Here is a 21,093-nt window from a genome sequence, read left to right on the forward strand (position 1 = left end):
AGAATATGTGGGCCGCTTACCGAAGAGAAATGGAGCTGCAACAGCAGGCCTGTGGAAACATCGCGGATATCGTAAAGGTCCAATACCCGCATACTGGGGTAAGTAACATATTCAAGAAACATTGTTTAACCGTTTGCGTGCTAACGTCTGCACACTTTTCTTTCATTTCTTATTTTATGTGTTTTAGTATATATGGGTGGGTGACCAGCCCTTCCAACAAGTGCAATTATACCGCGAGGTCGGTATAAAATTCGATCCCTCCCCGGTAAGTATATACATTCTCCCGTACATACTTGCATATATTTATACCGTTGCTTTTTCTTTTTCCAGATCATAGATCCGGTCAATATTAACATCAATGGATTTGTAAACATCCAACACAGGAGATGGGTTAGGTGGATGCGTAAGGAGAGGAAGCAGTACGCAATTTTCATAACATGGCAGAAGAATCCGTCGACGGTGATGACATCTTCCATTTAAGAAAGCTGTTCGGGATGGAGGGGTGGGAGGAGGAGGAAGACTGGAATGATGACATCGGTATGTAATTTATTCATTCTTTCATTAATTTTTATACAACTGTTCTATTACAAATATTAAACTAATAAACGTTTTTGTTAATCTTTCAGAAATACCCTATGAGATAAATTTGCACACAAAGGAGCGGGAGGAGGAATGGGTGGCATGGTTAAAAGAAAATTGGGATGATGACATCGGTGAATATTTTATTTTAATTATTTGTTTCTTTTACATATTTTTTTATACAACTGTGGCGATTATATGGCCACATACGTCATCGCCTAGACGGTCGGCAGTATCGCGCGGCTAGACTCAGGCGAGGCAAATAGACCGAAAAACACGTCGTCAAAATAAACAGATTAGCGGATAATAGACTAGACCGTTAGATAGGGAATCCCCAACGAGCCGTTGCAGATTTGCAAGTGTTCCGCGAAATGTCGGGGGATTTCGTACCGACGACCGTGACGAGGCATACGCGCGGCGGCTGAAAGTGTGGTGATCGCGTCATGGAGGCGCGGGTCACCGAAAGAAACAGGGCGCGATAAATAGGCGGAACGATTCCTCCCGTAGGAAATTCAAAAGGACCTTCGAGAGGTCCTACGAAACAAACAGGCTCGTGAGAGTAGGCTTTCGACGACCAAGAGGTCGACAAATAAGGGATTCGACTGGTAATCGTCTACGCGAGCGGACGTGTCTTTGTATATTCGGATTCAGAATACAATTCGGGCTGTGCTCATTATACACCGAGCAAATATTATATTCTTTTAATTACACCCGATCCGCTCCTTTTTTACTCGGCACATGAAGAGCCAAACAACAACTGTTCTATTACCAATAGTAAACTAATAAACGACTTTTTATTGTTACAGATGCTATATTGGAGACATCGGGGGAGGATCTAGAAAAAGGATTGAGGATTGAGGAAGAGGATGATGATATCCGTGAGTTATTTTTTCTTTTCAACTGCATTCTATTATGAATAAGTGTAATAACCAACTCTTTTCTTTTTACAGAAATTGTATTCGAGAGAAAGAGGTTGCGGAGGGACGACGATGATGACGAGGATGTCGGTACGTATTTTTTTATTTACTTTCTATTTTTTATTCTTTATTGCTATATTGTAAAGTAACTAATGAACGTCTTTGATGTAATTTTTTCAGTATTCCTCTGTGAACGGAAACGCATGAGGTTCGCGGAGGAAGACGATGAGGAGTGCGAGGAGGAGTGCGAGGAGGACGAAGAGGAACAGGAGCGGAGATGACAAAAATTATAAAAATAAAAAAAACATGTACAAAACACACACACACACACATTTATCAAAAAATAAAAAAACGTTATAGAAAATAATTACAATTTATTCGCTTCCTCCATCACCCCTTCCGTCTTTTCTACCTGCTCCTTCACCACCACTACCTGCTCCTTTTACGCTAGTTAAGGGGTCAGGCCACCTTGAAACCTTCAAATTTTCAAAAACAATTTTTGGGTTAATTAATTTCTTTTTAAATTATTTTAATACTTCAAAGTATGGCAAATACATATACAAAACGAAATTATGATTGTTGTTAAGATACATTCCACAGAAATTCACGATAATAGTCCAAGTTTCAAGCAAATATATAGAAACTCGATTAGCCGATGAACGTCCTTAAAAAGAAGCTGCGATCGTCTATATTACCGACATGAGTAAGCGATTTTTATGGGGATCTTGAGTATCCCGTATTACCGGTAAAAAAGATTTTTTTAAAATGTCATTCCATTGGTAATACAGACGATTGCAGCGTCCCTTAATACTTTGAATGTCTCATAGATGCATTCGTGTGAGGAAAATGGGAAATAGGTGTGGAAAAATAATATTATAATTTATGCTTAGAACAGTATTTTTATTAATAATAATAATAATATTTTTACAAGTTATATCTGTAGCTTACTAAAAAAATAGAGCCAACAGTTCACAATCCATAATGTGATTCTCATCGAAACAATCGCTGGCGCGTATGGCGTTCGATACATTTCTAGGGTTGGTGGACGCCATGTTTGAAAATTGTGTGAACTTTGTGTCGACTTTATCGACCATACGGTTCAAGCGGTCGAACATCAAATTGCTACATCGGTCCAGGTTGAACATGGTGAAGAACGTCGATTCGGTCATCACCAAACGTACATTGGATGATTCCAGATATATGAGTTTTGTATCAGATACTGGACTCTCACTGATTCGCACCGTCAACGGTCCAACGCTGATAGGGCGGTCGCGAACATCCTTGCGGAGACGGTTCTGAATATCCCATCGCTGTTCGTAGAGTCCTTTCCACGTTTCGAGAGACATGATCAACTCGTTCCCTCGATTATCTCCTATCGCAATCTCGACATAGCTCGACGGACCAACGTTGATGCCGATTTCCAAGTACTTATACCACGTAGCCGTCAGTGCATATCGCCTGCTCAGTATGCGAATCGCGCGACGTGCGGATAAAACGCTATGGAAAAAAATCATGAGTAAAAATACTTTCTCTATAAATTAAAAAATCAAAGTATAAGACAATGGAGAATTCTGTAACTTACGTGGTACATTTTTTCGATGGAGTTTCAGCATCCTGAGGCGGAACGTATAGAACGTAATAGTTCATGCTGCTACTGCTCTCCTGACCGGTATACATTGCTGCCGGTTAGAATCGAGGTTTTTCACACGCTGTGGCAGATGTAAAACTGAATGTGCGCGAACACGTCTGAACGCGTATATATACAATTCTTTACCATAGGGAGGGGATTCTTTACCACAACAGGGGAGGAGATTATCTAAACTAAACGTGTGCGAACAGGTTCGAACGTGTTACGATTATTTACCGCAGGGGAGGGGATTCTTTACAACAATTGAGGAGGGGATTCTTTACTGTAAAAGAAGGAGAAAAGGAAGTAAAAAAAATGGAAAACGTATTTTATACATAATATATTTTATTTTTTTGTTGAGACCACCAGTTGAACATTTTAAATACATTTTGCAAAGCGCAGTGTGATACATGTTTGTTACAACGTAAAGTGTGCACAACGTCCAGCTTATTTAAAAGTGGTATGTCCTCGTAGTGAGCGTCAATAGTCTTGATGTAGATATCATCATCCAGAAGCAGATTCCGCAACCATTCGCGTTTCTCGAGTCCCTTGACATATACGATGGGTGGTGCTTCGTCATCGTCATCGTCGTCGTCCATTACCGCCTTCGTGATCAAACGCCTGGCCCAGCAGTATGGAGTCGTTCCATCCTCCCATTGTATTCCATGATGATGCGCCGTCAGCCAAGAGGCTTGTGATCTCTCCGCTCTAGTGAGACCGCGCCATGGTCCGCAGGGTCCAAAAATGTAGTGAGAGAGAATATTTCCATTTCTCAGCACGGCAAACTCCTTCACGACAAAGTTTCCGCCGACGATGAAGCCTTGCAGATCCACAAATGTTGGTACGGACATGGCTGTTGTTGTATCAACGCGTCGAGAAGAAGACGACTACAATCGTTCTCGATAAATCGCAGATGTTTTATATATCAGGTTCTCGATGTTATCGCGCGCTTAAGTGATTCTGCGCACAACGTTGGTCAATGAGCTGTATTCGACCACGCGATCGTGTATGATGAGACAGTAGGCTGTAATATTCGCCGGTATGTCTTCCATAGAGTCGAACACTAATCGCACGTCGACGGTGGCAGTCTTCACAGATTCGCTTTGTCGCGAACAATCGATGACGGCGAAGGGACCGCGAAATTCAAATTTGTCGATGGGAAGAAACACCTCATCATGATTGCCTCCATAATACGATTTGTAAAACCGCGCGTACATATCATACAGGATGGCATATCTCTTCTTGCCGAAATCGAGGTTCAAATCGTCATATGGATAAAATTCCGAGTTTAGATAAAGTTTCACGTTAGTTAATTTGCAATCGTCGAATCGAGTTATCGATCTCGTTATATTATTCTTTCGACCAGTTTGCAATGCAAAGATGACGTATCGCGGCTTCTCGAGTTGCGTTGTTGCCTTGACGGTCCATGAATGCTTAGTCGTACTCTGCAGCAGAGGAAATTCTTGCAGATCCCACGAGCGGAAACTCATGCTCAGAAATCTTCCACTCTCCAAAGTTCGTAGCATAGCCAGCTTGTTAATCTCGTTCAATACGACGTGGGGCATACGCCACTGTACTCTGAGTAATTCAATCTCGAGCTGGATCTCGGCATCTCCTCTTAGACAATTTTTGTCGTTGCGCGATCGTATGAGAATCAATTCATGACGTGCATTAATCACCACACGCCTGTAGTCTTCACAAAATCCCAGCAGCATGCTAAGCGGTACGCAAAAGTTGAAGTGGCCCTCTTCGCCGTTTGAAAAATTCACAATATCCCATCCAGCATTCTTCAACATCCCATTCCTTGATGCCGTCAGAGATACATAGTTTTTCAGAGTGGAGGTTATTCCAGCGTTTCTGCTGCGATCAATGTCCACACCGTTGAGTTCATAACGAATCTCATCGAACATGAACGCTACGCAATTGTTCTCCAATACCACATGCTTATTCGCTGCGGGTTTCTTTATCGTTAATTTACCCTCGACGTAGAGGAAACTCTCGCATGGTAACGTGTACAGATCCTGTTGCTGTATGGGTATTCGTATCTCATCGCTGTATCCAAACGTTGTGTTGGCATACGGATTGTACGTGTGAGTCTCGATCTTGACGATGCGATCATCAAAGATCGGCTTGTTCCCGATGTTGAGAATCTCAGTAGGTTAGGGGGGCTGATTCTAACCCAGGGATCTGAGGGGGGCTGAGTCAGCGGGGGGAGGGGGGGTACGACGTCACACGGCGAGGGGGTCGCGGGGAGGGGGGAGGACTGCTGACCTAACCCATACGCGACAGTATTTGCTGGCCCAACCCGCGGGAGGGGGGAGGGAGGACCGTGACCACCTAACCTAACCAAGGGGGTTTTCGCGGACCCAACCAGCAGGGATTGTGACAGTTTTTTGCTGACCCAACCCGCGCGGAGGGGCGAGGGGGAGGATGCACGGCACGTGCGCGATGTAAGAGAAACCCCCATTGTGCGCAACGTGCGATGTAACAGTTAGAATTTTGTCAACGAACCGATGTCGCGGTTCGCACGTGCGCGACGTAACTGATACCCTCTTCGCTGTACACGTGTTTCGCGGTGATAAGACGCGAGCGCCGACGTCCGGCTACTATGAAATCGGATGAGTGGATGTTAAAGTATGATTAAAGATACGTTCGCGGCGAAAAAAATGCATGCGGAGAATATTCGACAACGCGAGCGCCGACATCCGGCTGCTACGAAAAATGCGCTGATTGCACAATTCGACGTCTCAGGTCCAAGTAGACTGCTATAGGGTTAGACTCGTAAGTGTGCGCGAAGAGGAGGGAGGGGAGGGGTGGGGGTTAAACGTATATTTAAAGAGAAGAGCGAATGTTACAAACATTAGTTGTTCAGTGGAACGAGCATGATTAGATCTGAAGAGAAGAAGCTAGAAGGAACAATGTGGAGCAAGAGACACATGGAGCAGAATTGCGATACAGCAGGGAGGAAGCGAAGCTAGTAAGTATATTTAGCAATTGATGTAATAAGCAAAGGTGTGATGTCTAATATACCTATAATATTTCTCCACAGTGCTAATTCCACACCGACCGTCACTTCCGAAGTGCGTGATACTGCAGCATCGCAATCACAACGCCGACGACGATGCGTTCGTATCCTAGGAAGAAGGTACGCGCTGACAACGACGGAACACAAGTATTTGGAAGTTGGCATAAACGTGGGATATGGTCCGAGTCACATGGAGATTGCTGTGGGAGACAAACGTGGGAATGAATTGATCCTCGGAATGGAAACCTGGAAAGGCCTCGTGGAACATCAGCATTTAATCCAGGAGTATTTTTCCAAAACTGATAAACGACCCGTAGATCCCATATATATCGGGCCGCTAACTGTAGAATTTATTACGTTTAACGATACGAAGTGTGTTCGGTTCGAAGCAACAAACGTGCGATCAATAATGATGGCATCGACACTAACAACTCTGTTTAATCTCGATAAATGTATCGATTACATGTACAATTGGTTAGTGAGCTGCACCGACCATGTAGATGACAAGTACGAACAGTTCTATAAGATCGCACGTTGCGTAGATAATCCTAATGACATAACCGTTGCCATACAAAACAGCGAATATTTCGATGACAAGGAACTTATCGATTGTGAGTTATTGGCATTAGCCTTTTGAAATACGTTGTTAATATGTAACAAATATATGCAATAAAAAAACATTTACTCCTAAACATGTAGTGCACTTTTCTACAGTCCTCAGTTATTCGCATAGGTTAGATAAGTATCATAGAAGGTATCAAATGACGCGATCACATTTTTGTGTAGCCTCACGAAATAGTAGGTATATCATCACATTGAGACACGTGCAACTTAAGCTGCAAAATATGCGAGCACATTCGATATAGCCTCGCAAGATATTTTAGATGCGGTAAGGCGAATTTTTCAACACGTGTGCATTAGAGTGAGACAAAAGATATAGGGTGGTAAATCATATAATAGGGAACGATATGCAATAGCATATCAGTATACGTGTCAGAAGTGCCGCATGTTACATCGGTCACGTTGAAGGAGTGGAAAGGCGAAAAAAATGAAGAACCTCACTCAACTAGAACAGAACATTGTGGCACAATCATCGCGTGTATCAAACTTGGGTGAATATTTCGCATGGACACAACAGTGTGATGACCTTATCGAGCAATTGGAAGAACGCAGTCGCGACGCCAAGCAGCCGCGACTCTCTATCGGAAACAAACAGTCCGTAGTAGCTCGAGTCACGCGGCTCGAGGGACTGAAGAAGCGATTAGAAAGACGCTTTATCCATATTGGTGGCAAGTGTGCAGGGTGGAATAACGGTGTCGAAGAACTCTTGGCGAGAGATAGAGACCGCGTTCGAGAGCCGCATTTTAACCGGTGCTGTGATAAATTCCGGCTATATCGAACCACGGCGATGTCTGGAAGACGCTAGCATCATAGTGCTCGATCATGTGCAAAAGGTAATAAATGAATATGACAGTGTGAAATTGAATACCGTGTTCAATGGCGAGTTTGTGGCGGGTGAGAAGACCGCCAATAAAAGTATCAATACGCGAAACCGAGCACTCTTTCGTACGTCCAATCTGAAAGAGTGGTTTGCACGATACGTTATCGAGCCCACCTTGGCGTCTTTTGAAGAATTCCAGGAACGCGACAGTGGATGGGCGTTGTCGCGTATACTGGACTTGACGGTTAACGTTAACAAATATAACCCTATGCACGCGGGATGTCACGTCAAATTGCCGGAGGAAATTATGGCGAAGAAAGCAGTGGTAAACGTGCAAAGTAACGATGTTACATGTTTTGCATGGTCAGTAGTTGCTACTCTGTACCCGGCAAAAAGACACGTAGAGCGGCAATCATCGTACCCCCATTATACCACAGTACTCAATCTCCAAGGCATAGAATTTCCCATGACATTGAAGCAAGTCAACAAGTTTGAAGAGCTCAACAATGTCTCAATCAACATATACTATATGAATGAATGCCGGAAACAAAAAAATAAAAAAGAAGGATCATTAAGTATCGTTCCACTGCGTCTCATCGATGATAAGAAGGCCCGGCACATAAATCTACTGTACGTGCCACAAGATAATGGCTTGGGCCACTTCACGTGGATCAAGAACCTGTCTCGGCTAGTTAGCATCCAACTTAGCAGCAATAAACGAAAAAAATATATTTGCGATCGGTAAGTACGTTGTATTATAATAAAATACGCTGTTTTTGACCAGAAGTAATAGATCTCTTCATTCATGCAGGTGTTTGCACTACTTCTCTTCCAACGGGAGATTGAAGGCCCACTCCGTAGATTGCACAAAACTAAACGATTGTGTCATCGTTTTACTGAACGAGGACGACAAGTGGCTGCGTTTCGGCAACCACAGCAGGAAGGAGCGGATGCCGTTCGTCGTATACGCCGACTTGGAGTGTGCATTGGAGAAGAGAGAAGCGGAAAAATCCGGCACATACCCATATCACCATCACAAGGCATATAGTGCTGCGTACTACGTGCGGTGTTCATACGACAACTCATTATCCGCGTATCGATATCGTCGCGGCACCGACTGCATTTCGTGGTTTGTCGAAGAACTGAAAGCTCTAGCATTTCGCGTAAAAGCAATTCTAACCGCTAATATGCCCATGGAAAATCTAACGAGAGAACAGGAAGTAGCATACCATAGCGCGACGCACTGTCATATCTGCGAAGAGCCATTCGCGCAAGACGAGACGCGAGTACGCGATCATTGCCATCTGACCGGTCGGTACAGAGGTCCTGCGCATTCAAATTGTAATCTAAATTATAAAGAGTCCTATACTATTCCGATAGTATTTCACAATTTATCCGGCTACGATTCACATTTTATAATCAAAGAATTGGCTAGTAATTTCAAGGGCACAATTGAGCTACTACCGATTACAAAAGAAAAGTACATTTCGTTTACCAAAAATGTTAACGAGGCAGATGCAGTATTTCGGAACCACGTAAAATTGCGCTTTATTGATTCGTTACGATTTCTGAGTAGTAGTCTGGATAAATTGGCATCGTTTCTCAGCAAAGACAAACTCAAAATTTTACGATCAGAATTCTCTAATTTATCAATCGAGGATTTCGACCTATTGACACAAAAAGGCGTCTTCCCGTACGAGTACGTGGATTGCGCCGAAAAGTTGCAAGATACCCGCTTACCACCGCGAGAATCATTCTACAGTTCCTTAACGGGTGACACGATATCCGAGAGCGATTACGCGCACGCCGAGAACATCTGGCAGCGGTTCGCCATTCAAACGTTAGGCAAATACAGCGACTTGTATTTGAAAACCGACGTGTTATTATTGGCCAACATTTTTGAAAATTTTCGCGACAGTTGTATCACAAGTTATGGTCTCGATGCGGCATATTACTATACGCTACCGGGCTTCACGTGGGACGCAATGCTCAAGCATACGCGTATAAATTTCGAACTGCTCACCGATATCGATATGGTTATGTTCATAGAACGCGGCATACGCGGCGGCCTAAGTCAGTGTTCAAACAGGTACGCCCGTGCCAACAATAAATACATGGAGTCGTACGATCCATTGAAACCATCGTCGTACTTGACGTACTTTGACGTTAATAATTTATACGGTTGGGCAATGTCTCAACCTCTGCCCTATGCAGATTTTCAATGGGTCGACGACGTCTCGGACTTCGACGTGAACTCTATCGCTCCTGATTCGTCCACCGGTTACATTCTCGGGGTCGATCTCGAATATCCACAGCATCTGCACGATGCGCACACTGACCTACCATTCTGTCCGACGCGCGATAAGCCGCCGGGCAAGCGCCAGGACAAGTTGCTCGCAACGTTATATGATAAGGAACGTTACGTGATACACTATCGCAACCTGCAGCAGTGTACGCGTCACGGTCTGCGGATAATAAAAATTCATCGCGTATTACAATTCGCGCAATCCGCATGGCTTCGTAGGTACATTGAACTCAATACACAATTTCGAATGCGCGCGACCAACGATTTCGAAAAAAATTTGTACAAATTAATGAACAACGCGGTATTTGGAAAAACTATGGAAAATGTACGCAATCATATGGATGTAAAGCTTGTAACGAAATGGAACGGAAGGTACGGTGCGGAGGCACTGATCGCTAAACCAAATTTCCATAGCCGGAGCGTCTTTTCGGAAAACCTGGTCGCGATTGAACTGCGCAAACTCCAGGTGAAATTCAACAAACCAATCTACGTGGGTATGTGCATACTCGACATATCCAAGACGTGTTTGTACGAGTTTCATCACGAGTATATGGTACCTCTTTATCGCGAAAAATGCAAGATCATGTACACGGATACGGGTAGTTTAATTCACTATATCGAGTGCGACGACGTGTACGAGCAAATGAAACATGATGTTGCGAGATTCGATACGAGCGATTACGAGGTCGATAATGCGTATGGAATGCCACTCGCAAATAAAAAGGTACCCGGTTTGATGAAGGACGAAAACAACGGCGCAATAATGACAGAGTTCGTCGGGCTTAGAGCAAAGATGTACGCTGTGAGAGTGGCCGGTAGGAAAAACACCAAAAAAGCGAAAGGTGTCAAGAGTAATGTCGTATCGAAAGCGATAACATTTGAAGACTACACGCAGTGTCTGAAAGATCATACGGAAGTGACACGACGCCAATCATGCATAAGATCAAAATTGCATGAGGTGTACACTGTGTCAGAGCCGAAAATCGCTCTAAGTCCGTACGACGATAAGCGTTATGGTATAGCCGGTTCTAACGACACGTTACCATGGGGACATTATCGGATACCATTGTAAATAGTGTGTGTACTTAGCGTAGATAGGAAATACAGGTTTTGTAATGTTCATATGATATTGTATATATTTTTTGTCGTAGATATTCCACTACAATACGAAATATATTTCTAAACTACATTATCCTTGTGTATCCATGAATTGTGCGAATCATCGAATCCCAATCATTTCACATAAACCTCGGCACCTTTCCTGCGTAACACCTTTTCCACGAGATATATGTCCGGATTAGCAACGCGATGCAATTCGTGTTCGTAGAATCCTCCGGCGATTGGCTCGCCGCGCGAATCCTCGATGAGATAGGTCGTGGGATTAGTCGTCTGCACCTTGATGATTCTGAATACCTCGGTCGTCCAGTTTGGCGTGTAGCCCTTGTCGAAGACCGTCTTGTACTTGCTGACGCGTACCGAGTCACCTACTGTGAATCGCGCCGGGGCTGCATCTTTACGTTGCTGTACACCGTGGCCAAGAGTTTATCCGCGATCTTGGGCGTTACATCGATGGATCGCATACCGATCGTCCGATGTTTTCGCGCGTTGTACTTTGCGACGAGCTGCTGTAGTTCGTCGATCCATCTATAGTTTCCATTGAGCGTAAACATTTTCCACATGTCGTTCTTTAGCGTACGATTGAACCGTTCCACGACCGAGGCTTTCATGGGTGAATACGTAGAATAGTGATTAATATCATGTTTCATCAGGAGCCGCTGCACGTCAGTATTGTAGAATTCCTTTCCTCTGTCAGTATGCAAATTGTTTGGACATCTTCCATCCTTTCAAAATAGTTTTGCAAACGCATCGGCTGTCTCGCTCCCGCATTTACTCTTGAGCGGTACGGCCCATGCATACTTGCTCAACACGTCTATAATTGTGAGTATATAATTGTAGCCTTTGTTGAAACGTGAGTACGGACGCATCTCCACTATGTCAGCTTGCCACAGGTCATCGTATCCGCGGACTATGACGCGTCTTCGTGGAAAAGTTCTTCTCGCCGGAGCATGCAGTTCCTCGACGAGTCGCCGTTTCTCGGAACTGACAATCTTTTTACGTCCATCGGATTTTCGCGACGCATGTTTTTGGCGATACAATCAACGACTGTTAGGCGTGTAGTTATATATGTCTCAAACTGTTTGTAAACGTTCGACGCCTTTCCAGAGCCGTTCTTGCCCCGTTCGTCGCTGTTCCAGACCCTTTCTTGAGCCATTCTTGCCACGTTCGTCGCTGTTCCAGTCCTGTTCGTCGCCGTTCCAGACCCGTTCTTAAGTCGTTCGTGAGCCGTTCGGCACTGTTCGTTATCCGTTCGTTGCCGTTCTATTAGTCGTTTCTGATGCAGTAATCGCCAGCAGGAGGCGAAGTTCCTTTATCGCAGCCCATAACGCTTGCGTGTCCTTCTCGAACGCAATACTCAGCTTTCTCTCAAATTCTGCATGTTGATTCTGCAACACTTTACCATACTGTTCCACGTATAGTTTGTTGACAGCGTCGGTATCAGCCTCAGGCTGCGCTACACGACGAATTTTGCGCGACTGTGCGTCAAAATCAGCAGCGTGGCAACACAATGCGTTTTCACGTACGTAGTTTCTCACTACTCCACTGAACTGATAATACGGATTGTTCATCGTGTCTCCCTTCTTTCTAGTAATACACCGAACTTGTTGATTGGCATGTTGATGCACACGAACGACTGATTCGTTTCGTTGATGTACAGTTTAATTTATAATAATAAGACCTGCCTCGCGAAATTCTTCGAAGCGACACGACAATCTCTTTGGACACCGCTAACTCACTTTTGTCTTAGCGAGTCTAAGTGCTGACTGTGCAGCATCTCTCCGGTGCTTGCAGCGTGCTTTCAGTCGGTCAATCTGCAGTCGAGCGAAGAGTCTCGAATGTGAAAGTACACAAGAAGTGAAGAGTGCAAGTAATTATAAGTGGACGAAAACATGGATTTCCGGACGATAAAAGGGTTCATTAACATCGAACACATGAATTGGACGAGGTGGGAGCGAAGGGAGAGGGAGTACTACGCCAACTATTTTGACAACATGTTGCATATCTTCCAAGGCGCGGATATTTTCCAACTGAGGCGCTTATTTGAAATAATGGAAAAACAGTGGGGCGATGATGACGTAGATGAGTATTGTATGTAATTTTTACAGTTCTTATACAACTGCGTTCTGTTACTAATAAACGACTTTGCTTCAGAAATAATATATGATAGGAAGAGAGCGAGGATCGAAATAAAGGATGATGATGACCTAGGTGAGTATTGTATGTATTTTTTTACAGTTCTTATACAACTGCGTTCTGTTACTAATACACGACTTTGTTTCAGAAATAATATATGATAGGAAGAGAGCGAGGATCGAGGAGGAGGAGGAGGAGGAGAACGTGTTGGTAGAGGAGTTTCGCAAAAGATTGCGAATTGTGGACAAGGAAATAGGTGAGTATTTTTTCCTTTTTTCATGGTAGTATGTAATCTGTGGCGCCTTTTCAGAACCAGTATATGCGCGAAAGAGGACATGGATAGAGAATTCAGAAGTATGCCCGAACAAACGGTCGAGGATAGAGGAGGAGGATGAGGAAGACGAAGATACGGACGAGGAGGAAGACGAAGATACGGACGACGAGGAAGACGAAGATACGGACGATGAGGATGAGGACGAGGAAGATGAGGAGGAAGATGAGGAGAATGAGGACGAGGATGATGAGGACGAGGATGATGAGGAGGATGAAGACGACGAGGACGAGGATGATGAGGAGGATGATGAGGAGGATGAAGACGACGAGGACGAGGATGAGGACGACGAGGACGAGGATGAGGACGAGGATGAGGACGAAGGAATAGGTGGACTATTTTATTTTTTTATTCTTTTGTTAATATTTTCATTGCGTTTAATAGTAAAAATTAAAAAACGACTTTTTTCAGAGGTGTTACCCATAAACAAACGACCGAGGTTAGAGGAGTAGGAGGAAGAAGCCAATACATCTTATATTTTATATTGTATATTGTGTATTTCTATATTTTATATTGCGTATTCCTATATTGTATATTGTATATATTGTGATTCCTATCTTTTTATAGTGTGTGTCAATATATAATAATAATAAACATGCAATATGTAGAAATAGAGTTATAATTAGTATTCCTACTCGTCCTCCGCCCACTCCTCCTCCATTGTCACATAAATTAACGATAAATATACAAACTCCTCAAGCGCAATAAATGAAGGAATAAATAAAATAACGTCCTGCAACCATATAAAAAATTATAAAGTCAAAGTATAATAGATCTAAATATTTTTTGAACAAATTTATTGCAGTTTAAAACAATGCGTTTGCACGTACGTAGTTGTTAAACGGATAACACGGATTTTTCATCGGTGCCTCCCGTCTTTCTAGTAATACACCGAACTTGTTGATGCACACGAGCGACTGATACTGTCGTTGATGTACTGTTTAATTTATAATGAGGCCTGCCTCGCGAAGTTCTTCGATAATCGACAGAATCTCATTATCGTGGTTGTTATTTCCCGCTTGGCGCAAAGCTTCGAGCAATCGCAGACGATCCACCAAGTCGTTGGGATCGTTCCAGTGCAAGTAATCGATCACATTGTCGTTTAGTGTCACATTGTCATTTAATGTCACAGCGCGAGTTAATCCTCTTCCAGATCGCTTCTTAGGTACGATTGGCAGTAACGGTGCGATTACGCGGTTGTACTTGTAACCCTTGTTGCTCTTTACTTGACCATGCGCGATGTGTTTGTGTCTATGCGCATTCGTCGTCAGCAGCATGCTCTTGTACGCATGCAAATCATTAACTGTGTACACGACTTTGTTAGGACATTTCATGAAGATCAGTTCGTAAAGACCGGGTGTACCGATGTATCGCACGCCGTCGACAAATATGTTATCACGGGTGTCCACGTCGAAATGTTTATTACCGAACATCATTCCATCCTGACCGAGATAAACGCCGTACACGTTATCTATGCCGCTCTCTCGGTCACCGCTCAGGACAGGGCTTACGTATTGTTGTCCTAGCGGACCTAGCTGACTGTGCAGCATCTCTCGACCCTCCGGTGTTTGCAGCGTGTGATGAACGGAAGTTCGTAGCGATTCGTTCGTGGTTTCGAAATCTTCATCGGAAGAGATTTCGATCGCGGACCGTTCAAACGGTTGCGGCGCTACTTTCATCGGGGTAGAGGTTGTCATATTGAATGGAACTCGTTTTCGCTTGGGCGGTGACGTTCTCGGTGATGCGCTCAACGAGAGTTTCCTCTTCTTATCTTCTCTCACATTCACCTCTCTCTGCGGGGATAGTGTTTCACTCTCTGTGTCATCGGCATTGCTCATCGGCTCGTCTGGCTGTATGAGCGGGCTGGATGTATCACCCGTGGTATTATCGACAAGCTTCTGCAGAGGCCCGATGATCGGTCTAAAATGTCTCTCCAACGCTGCATCTTCCACCATCGTGCCAGTCTTTAGAGCGCGATGTTTCTTGCGGATCGAATCACTGGTTTTCGCAATTGCCTTCACCATCCTCTCACGCGCTTGAATATCTGTTTCGCCAGTGAACGTCGCCATGTCGTACCGGGGTACGAATGGTTCACTGAACACGTATTAACGGTGACTAACCACTTTATGGTATCGCAAACTCATTAAATCCACTTCTATACCGCCCATTAGTGATCGCGCTGTCCTTGTCTATCACTACGAAACCGTATTTGCGTTGTCAACAATTGCGACACAATGCGCAAAAATCATCGTACGGCATGTCGGTATTCACGTGATCGTTGTACATTTCAAGTTGGTACCATTCTGTTTAAACAAGATCAGCAGGTTCGCGTTGTCGCGTATAAGATGCTTGGGTATCTTTGCATACGTCTGACAGAGATAGAAACAGTCGACGTTCGAGTGTCGCCCCATCGCAAAGTATTCTCTCACAGTATCCTGCTTATCGCACGTTACGTCATCAAAGACGAAGATCGAGTTTGGACGCGCCTCGCTCGGTGGAATGACGTCACTGTTATTAGAGAACGTGAAGTAGCCAATTTCTTCAATCGGTGACAATACATTTTCCAAGTACCGATATTTGGGCTGTTGCAACGATTTCGAGTACACGTACACGTTCTCGAAACGTACACCGTGCGAACTTTCCAACAGACTTATCAGCACGTTGGTCTTGCCACAATTCGAGGGCCCACAAACAATCGCGCGTATCGTGTGTGGCAACAGTTTTCTATGTCTGCGTACCTCATTCTCCGATAGTACCCGCGTTCTATCGTCCAAATTTGTGACGCGTATCGTCAACGGTTGTCGCACGAATCTCATATTTACACTTGCTAGGAGGAGGGGAGTCGAACGACTATTTATAGGTTGGTGGAATCGCGAAAGCCATCAGTACCACAATGTTTTTCACACTGTCATGTCCTTCCGATATTCGCGACTTAACCGCTGAACAGTTACAATTTGTACCGAAGATCGTTCTGTTGCGAGCGTATGGGAACTATATCAACTGCGTGTGGAACAAGCTTCCGGACCATATAAAGGCGGATTCGGAGGTACAGATTTATCGCCGCTGTTGCGAACATTACAATCAACCGTAGCAGCAAACGCACATCGACGGTCCGGTACCGTTGATCAGAGATTGTTACGCATGCCAAAAACGGTAATGAGAGGTGGAGGTTTGCTGAATCGTGCGATAAACGCGCTTCCCTTCGAACTGCACATTCCGGGCTATCAGTTTTGCGGTCCTAGAACTCGTGTGGAAGAACGTCTAGCTAGAGGCGATCGAGGTATCAATTCCTTGGACGCGGCGTGTCGCGAGCACGATATAGCGTACCTACGTAGCAACGATCTTGACAACAGACACGCGGCGGATAAGATACTCGCCGAAAGGGCGCGAGAACGCATTTTCGCGAGGGATTCGACTCTGAGAGAGAGAGAGCTGCCGCTACAACAGTTTGGGCAGCTATGAAAGCCAAGACCAAATTGGGCATGGGTATGAAGACGAAGAAAAAGATGACTATCAGAAGAGTACCGAAGAAACGAATGCTTCCGATAGCGAGACGCGGCGGTGTCCTGCCACTGCTGCCGTTGCTGGGAGTAATCGGATCGTTGGCTGCGGGGGCAGCGGGAGTCGCGAAAGCGGTGAATGACAACAAGGCCGCGCGGCGTCAGCTGGATGAAATGCACCGTCACAATCGCGCTATGGAAGGTCAGGGACTTTATCTCGCTCCGTACAAGCGTGGAAAGGGTATCTCGAAGAAGAAGAATGGTGGGAAAAAAAAACGTCAAAAAGACCATAAGAATGCCTACGGGTATAACCATCAATACACAATTGGAACACTTGGCTAATCGTATGCGTATACCGTTCTTCAGAGGTGTATTTATGCGTAATGCCCTGCCGATGGACGGAGTTGGTCGAAACGAGAGCGGTATTGTGAATTTGAATGACGCGGAAGGCCCGGGCACGCATTGGGTAGCTTATGCGAAGCGAGGAAATCGCGTTATATATTTTAACAGTTTTGGGAATCTTCGACCACCGAGGGACTTGGTGCGCTATCTCGGACATAACGCGGTGAAAATTGAGTACAATCGTACCGCGTATCAAACGTACGATCAGAGCATTTGCGGACAATTGTGCCTGAAGTTTCTCCAGACGGTTGGCAAAACATTTAAACCATAACATTCCGCGATCGGCGCTCAGTATTCGCTCGAACATGTCGCTGACGCTTACGCTAACCGGGAAGAGTAGCACCCTCGCGGTAAACTACTTTCCCGCGATTGATTTGAGCGATGATGGGTACGAGCTCGGACTTATGGATTTTGAAACGTATTACACGATACCAAACGTGAATTCCTCGAATAATAAATTTTACTTTGGTAAAGACGACAAGGAAATTACTATACCCGAAGGATCGTACGAACTACACGCCACAGATGAGTATCTGAAGCGTGCGATTGAACGACACGTAGCTGGTTCCAGCGATAATGCCAAAAACGTCGTTGATGAGGAGTATCCGATAGTGCTTCGTGCTAATCACAATACGATGAGGAGCGAAATCAAGTGTGCCTATCGAATAAACTTTAAGAAACCGAACAACATTGGATCGCTGCTGGGATTCTCGTCGAATCGGATATTGCAACCGCGAAAATGGCACGAATCGGACGTACCGGTCAATATCATGAACGTGAACATTATTCGCATAGAGTGTAACGTGACCGCCGGTGCGTACAGCAACGGTACGCGTGTGCACACGATACACGAATTTTCGTCGCGCGTGCCACCAGGATATAAGTTATCGGAAACACCTGCGCAGATCATTTACCTGCCGATCATCGCACGGTGCATTACGGATCTGACGTTACGTGTTGTGGATCAAGACAGGCGATTACTTGATTTTCGCAGTGAGGAGATTACCGTCAGATTAGACGTACGACGGCGACAACGATAGTGTGTGTAGTGTAAGATGAGATGCTCTTTCTGAACGAAACGGAGCACGTGCGTGATACTGTTGTAAGAACTGCTGTGACATTCGATAAACTAAAGCTGCCGAACATTGACTTTGTAAAATCTAATACGAAGAAGCTCAGTGCATCAAACGTTGAATTTTTGAAATCTTTGGGCTTTAGAGTACGAAATACCTAATCGCAGGGAAAAAATGATTGACATTTTGAATATCGGAAGTGAACCAGTCTTCGACGATCGCATCGTCAAGATTGAGACTCATACATATAATCCGTACGCCAACACGCTGTTGGGACACAGCGATGAGATACGAATACCCATACAGCAGCAAGATTTGTATACCTTACCGTGTCAGAACTTTCTGTACGTCGAGGGCAAACTAACAACAAACAGAGCCATTGAGGGCTCTAATGTGATATTGGGGAATAATTGCGTGGCGTTTATGTTCGATGAGATACGCTACGAACTTGACGGAGTGGAAATTGATCGCAACAAAAATGTTGGAATGGCCTCGACACTCAAAAACTATACATTGTTAACACTCGACAAAGGCGTGACTCTGGGTAATGCCAGTTGAGATACATATATTGATAATGTGGATGGAAACTTTAATTTTTGTGTACCACTCTCTATGTTACTGGGATTTTGCGAGGATTACAAACGCGTGGTGATCAACGCTCGTCATGAGCTGATTCTAATACGATCGCGCAACGACAACAATAGTCTACTGGGAGATCCCGCACTGGAGCCAAAGATTGAGCTGTTCAAGATACAGTGGCGAATGCCGCATGCGTTACTGAATGCAGTCAATAAGCTATCGATGCTACGAGCCTTGGAGAGCGGACGATATCTGAGCATGACATTCCGATCGTGGGATCTGTACGAGTTTCCTCTACTACAGAGCACCACCAAGCACTCGTGGACTGTCAAGGCCGCGACTCAGCTGGAGAAACCGCGATACGTGATCTTTGCATTGCAGACTGGGCGTAAAAATGTAATGTCCCAGGACGTTACTATATTCGACGACTGCAAGTTAACCAACGTGAAATTGTATCTAAACTCGGAATGCTATCCCTACGACGACCTGAATTTGGATTTTGAGAGGAACAAATACGTCATCCTTTACGACATGTATTCACGTTTTCGTAGGGCGTATTATAGATGCGACTGCGCCGAGGCATATTTGACCACTACCAACTTTCTTCTTCGCGGTCCTTTCATGGTTATCGATTGTTCGCGACAGAACGAGTCGATCAAGAGTGCTACCGTAGATGTATGATTAGAGTTTGACTGCAAAGAGAACATACCTGCGAATACTACCGCCTACTGCCTCATAATGCACGATCGCGTGGTCGAATACAGTCCATTGACCAACGTTGTGCGCAGAATTGTGTAAAATTGCATCGTCAGCAGATATCTCTTTATAACTACGGACCGTTGCGAGTGTGGCCATTAATCCAGGGAAACTCGTCATGTCCGTACCGACGTTTGTGGACCTGCAAGGCTTCATCGTCGGCAGAAACTTCGTCGTGAAGGAATTTGCCGCTCTCAGCGAGGGATGTGTTCTCTCGCACTACATCTTTGAACCCTACGGATCGTGGTACGATCTCTTAAAATCTGAGAGATCGCAAGCATCCTGGTTAACGGCGAATCATCACGGACTATCATGGGACGTTGGAACGGTTCCGTATCGATGGGCTAGGCGCCGGATCACGAAGGCGGTGGTGGGCACGACGAACAAAGAGGATGATGATGAAACAGTACCCCTCGTGTACGTCAAGGGACACGAGAAGCGCGAATGGCTGCACGATTTGCTTCAAGACGATGCGCGAGATGACGTATTCGTTGAGACTTTGGATGTGGACTACGAAGATATCGCTCCTTTATATAAATTAGATATAGTAAATACATTTCGATGTGGATACCATGTGAAACATTGCGCCTTACAAAATGTATTCAAACTCTACAATTGGTGGTCGAACCGCCTGAAATAAACTGCATTCCTTATTACAACTTGCGTCTGTGTTTTTTATTCTATTTTGTCCTCCCCCGTCCCCTATTACGGCGGACTCTCCATGACATCACACACACGTCGCGGTTTTCTTATAGTACCAATATGCAGACACAGGTATATGCGGCTATCGAGTAATCGCGGGGAACGTGCTTTATCTTTGCTGACTGTTGTTTTCATCTGATCACCCTACCTTATGAGCATGGGCTTCCATTGTCACGCGTCCGCTTATTGCGAGTCTCATTCAATACAGTTATTGCAGTCATTTAAAAATCATGTGGAAGCAGTTTAACGCCAAGATGCATGGGGAGGAGGAGGAGCAGTTTAACGCGGATGAGTTACACGTGACATTTCCGCAAACAGCGATAAGTACCTTATCAATTGCATTGGATGAAGGTGACAGTCGTTGCGAGTGTCACTTACACTGCTAATAAAATCGATGATAACTTTGTTTTAGTTTCTCCTAGTGGATGCCACCCCCGTTGTAGAGGGTCCGCTACATCGATCAGTGCACCTTGCGTTCCCACCACCTACGGTAGGCATATCTATTCATTGTCATATATTATTAACAACATTCTTCTGATAGATATTTTTTTCAGCGGGTGCCCCGGTGGATGATTCGCATATCGAAGTTTATTAATGTGGAACA

The 21,093-nt window shown here is 44.7% G+C and overlaps 6 protein-coding genes across 6 annotated transcripts; 5 read left to right on the plus strand and 1 right to left on the minus strand.

Moving 5' to 3' along the window:
- The first annotated feature begins 188 nt into the window (after positions 1-188).
- LOC105275937 (glutamic acid-rich protein-like) lies at positions 189-2,914 on the plus strand. Its single transcript, XM_026969713.1, has 6 exons — positions 189-265; positions 331-537; positions 627-713; positions 1,386-1,457; positions 1,530-1,586; positions 1,677-2,914. Exons 2-6 carry the CDS (start codon positions 438-440, stop codon positions 1,775-1,777), a joined length of 417 nt encoding a protein of 138 aa, XP_026825514.1. The 5' UTR covers positions 189-265; positions 331-437; the 3' UTR covers positions 1,778-2,914.
- A 1,159-nt stretch (positions 2,915-4,073) lies between these two features.
- Positions 4,074-5,590, minus strand: LOC113561942. The gene is made up of 2 exons (XM_026969616.1): positions 5,585-5,590; positions 4,074-5,225 (listed from the first exon to the last, which is right to left on the minus strand). The coding sequence occupies exons 1-2, from the start codon at positions 5,588-5,590 to the stop codon at positions 4,074-4,076; spliced, it is 1,158 nt and encodes a 385-aa protein (XP_026825417.1).
- Positions 5,539-8,136, plus strand: LOC113561924. The gene has a single exon (XM_026969562.1). It carries the CDS (start codon positions 6,141-6,143, stop codon positions 6,783-6,785), a length of 645 nt encoding a protein of 214 aa, XP_026825363.1. The 5' UTR covers positions 5,539-6,140; the 3' UTR covers positions 6,786-8,136.
- Positions 7,197-10,966, plus strand: LOC113561943. The gene is made up of 3 exons (XM_026969617.1): positions 7,197-7,367; positions 7,450-8,330; positions 8,401-10,966. The coding sequence occupies exons 1-3, from the start codon at positions 7,197-7,199 to the stop codon at positions 10,964-10,966; spliced, it is 3,618 nt and encodes a 1,205-aa protein (XP_026825418.1).
- Positions 10,967-13,004: 2,038 nt separating this feature from the next.
- LOC105275941 (glutamic acid-rich protein-like) lies at positions 13,005-13,929 on the plus strand. The gene is made up of 4 exons (XM_026969618.1): positions 13,005-13,096; positions 13,181-13,221; positions 13,457-13,807; positions 13,889-13,929. The coding sequence occupies exons 1-4, from the start codon at positions 13,005-13,007 to the stop codon at positions 13,927-13,929; spliced, it is 525 nt and encodes a 174-aa protein (XP_026825419.1).
- A 5,135-nt stretch (positions 13,930-19,064) lies between these two features.
- On the plus strand, positions 19,065-19,712 carry LOC105282200. The gene has a single exon (XM_026969619.1). It carries the CDS (start codon positions 19,065-19,067, stop codon positions 19,710-19,712), a length of 648 nt encoding a protein of 215 aa, XP_026825420.1.
- Positions 19,713-21,093: the final 1,381 nt, after the last annotated feature.

The sequence above is a fragment of the Ooceraea biroi genome, chromosome 5 (genome assembly GCF_003672135.1).
Source record: "Ooceraea biroi isolate clonal line C1 chromosome 5, Obir_v5.4, whole genome shotgun sequence".
Lineage (NCBI taxonomy): Eukaryota > Metazoa > Arthropoda > Insecta > Hymenoptera > Formicidae > Ooceraea > Ooceraea biroi.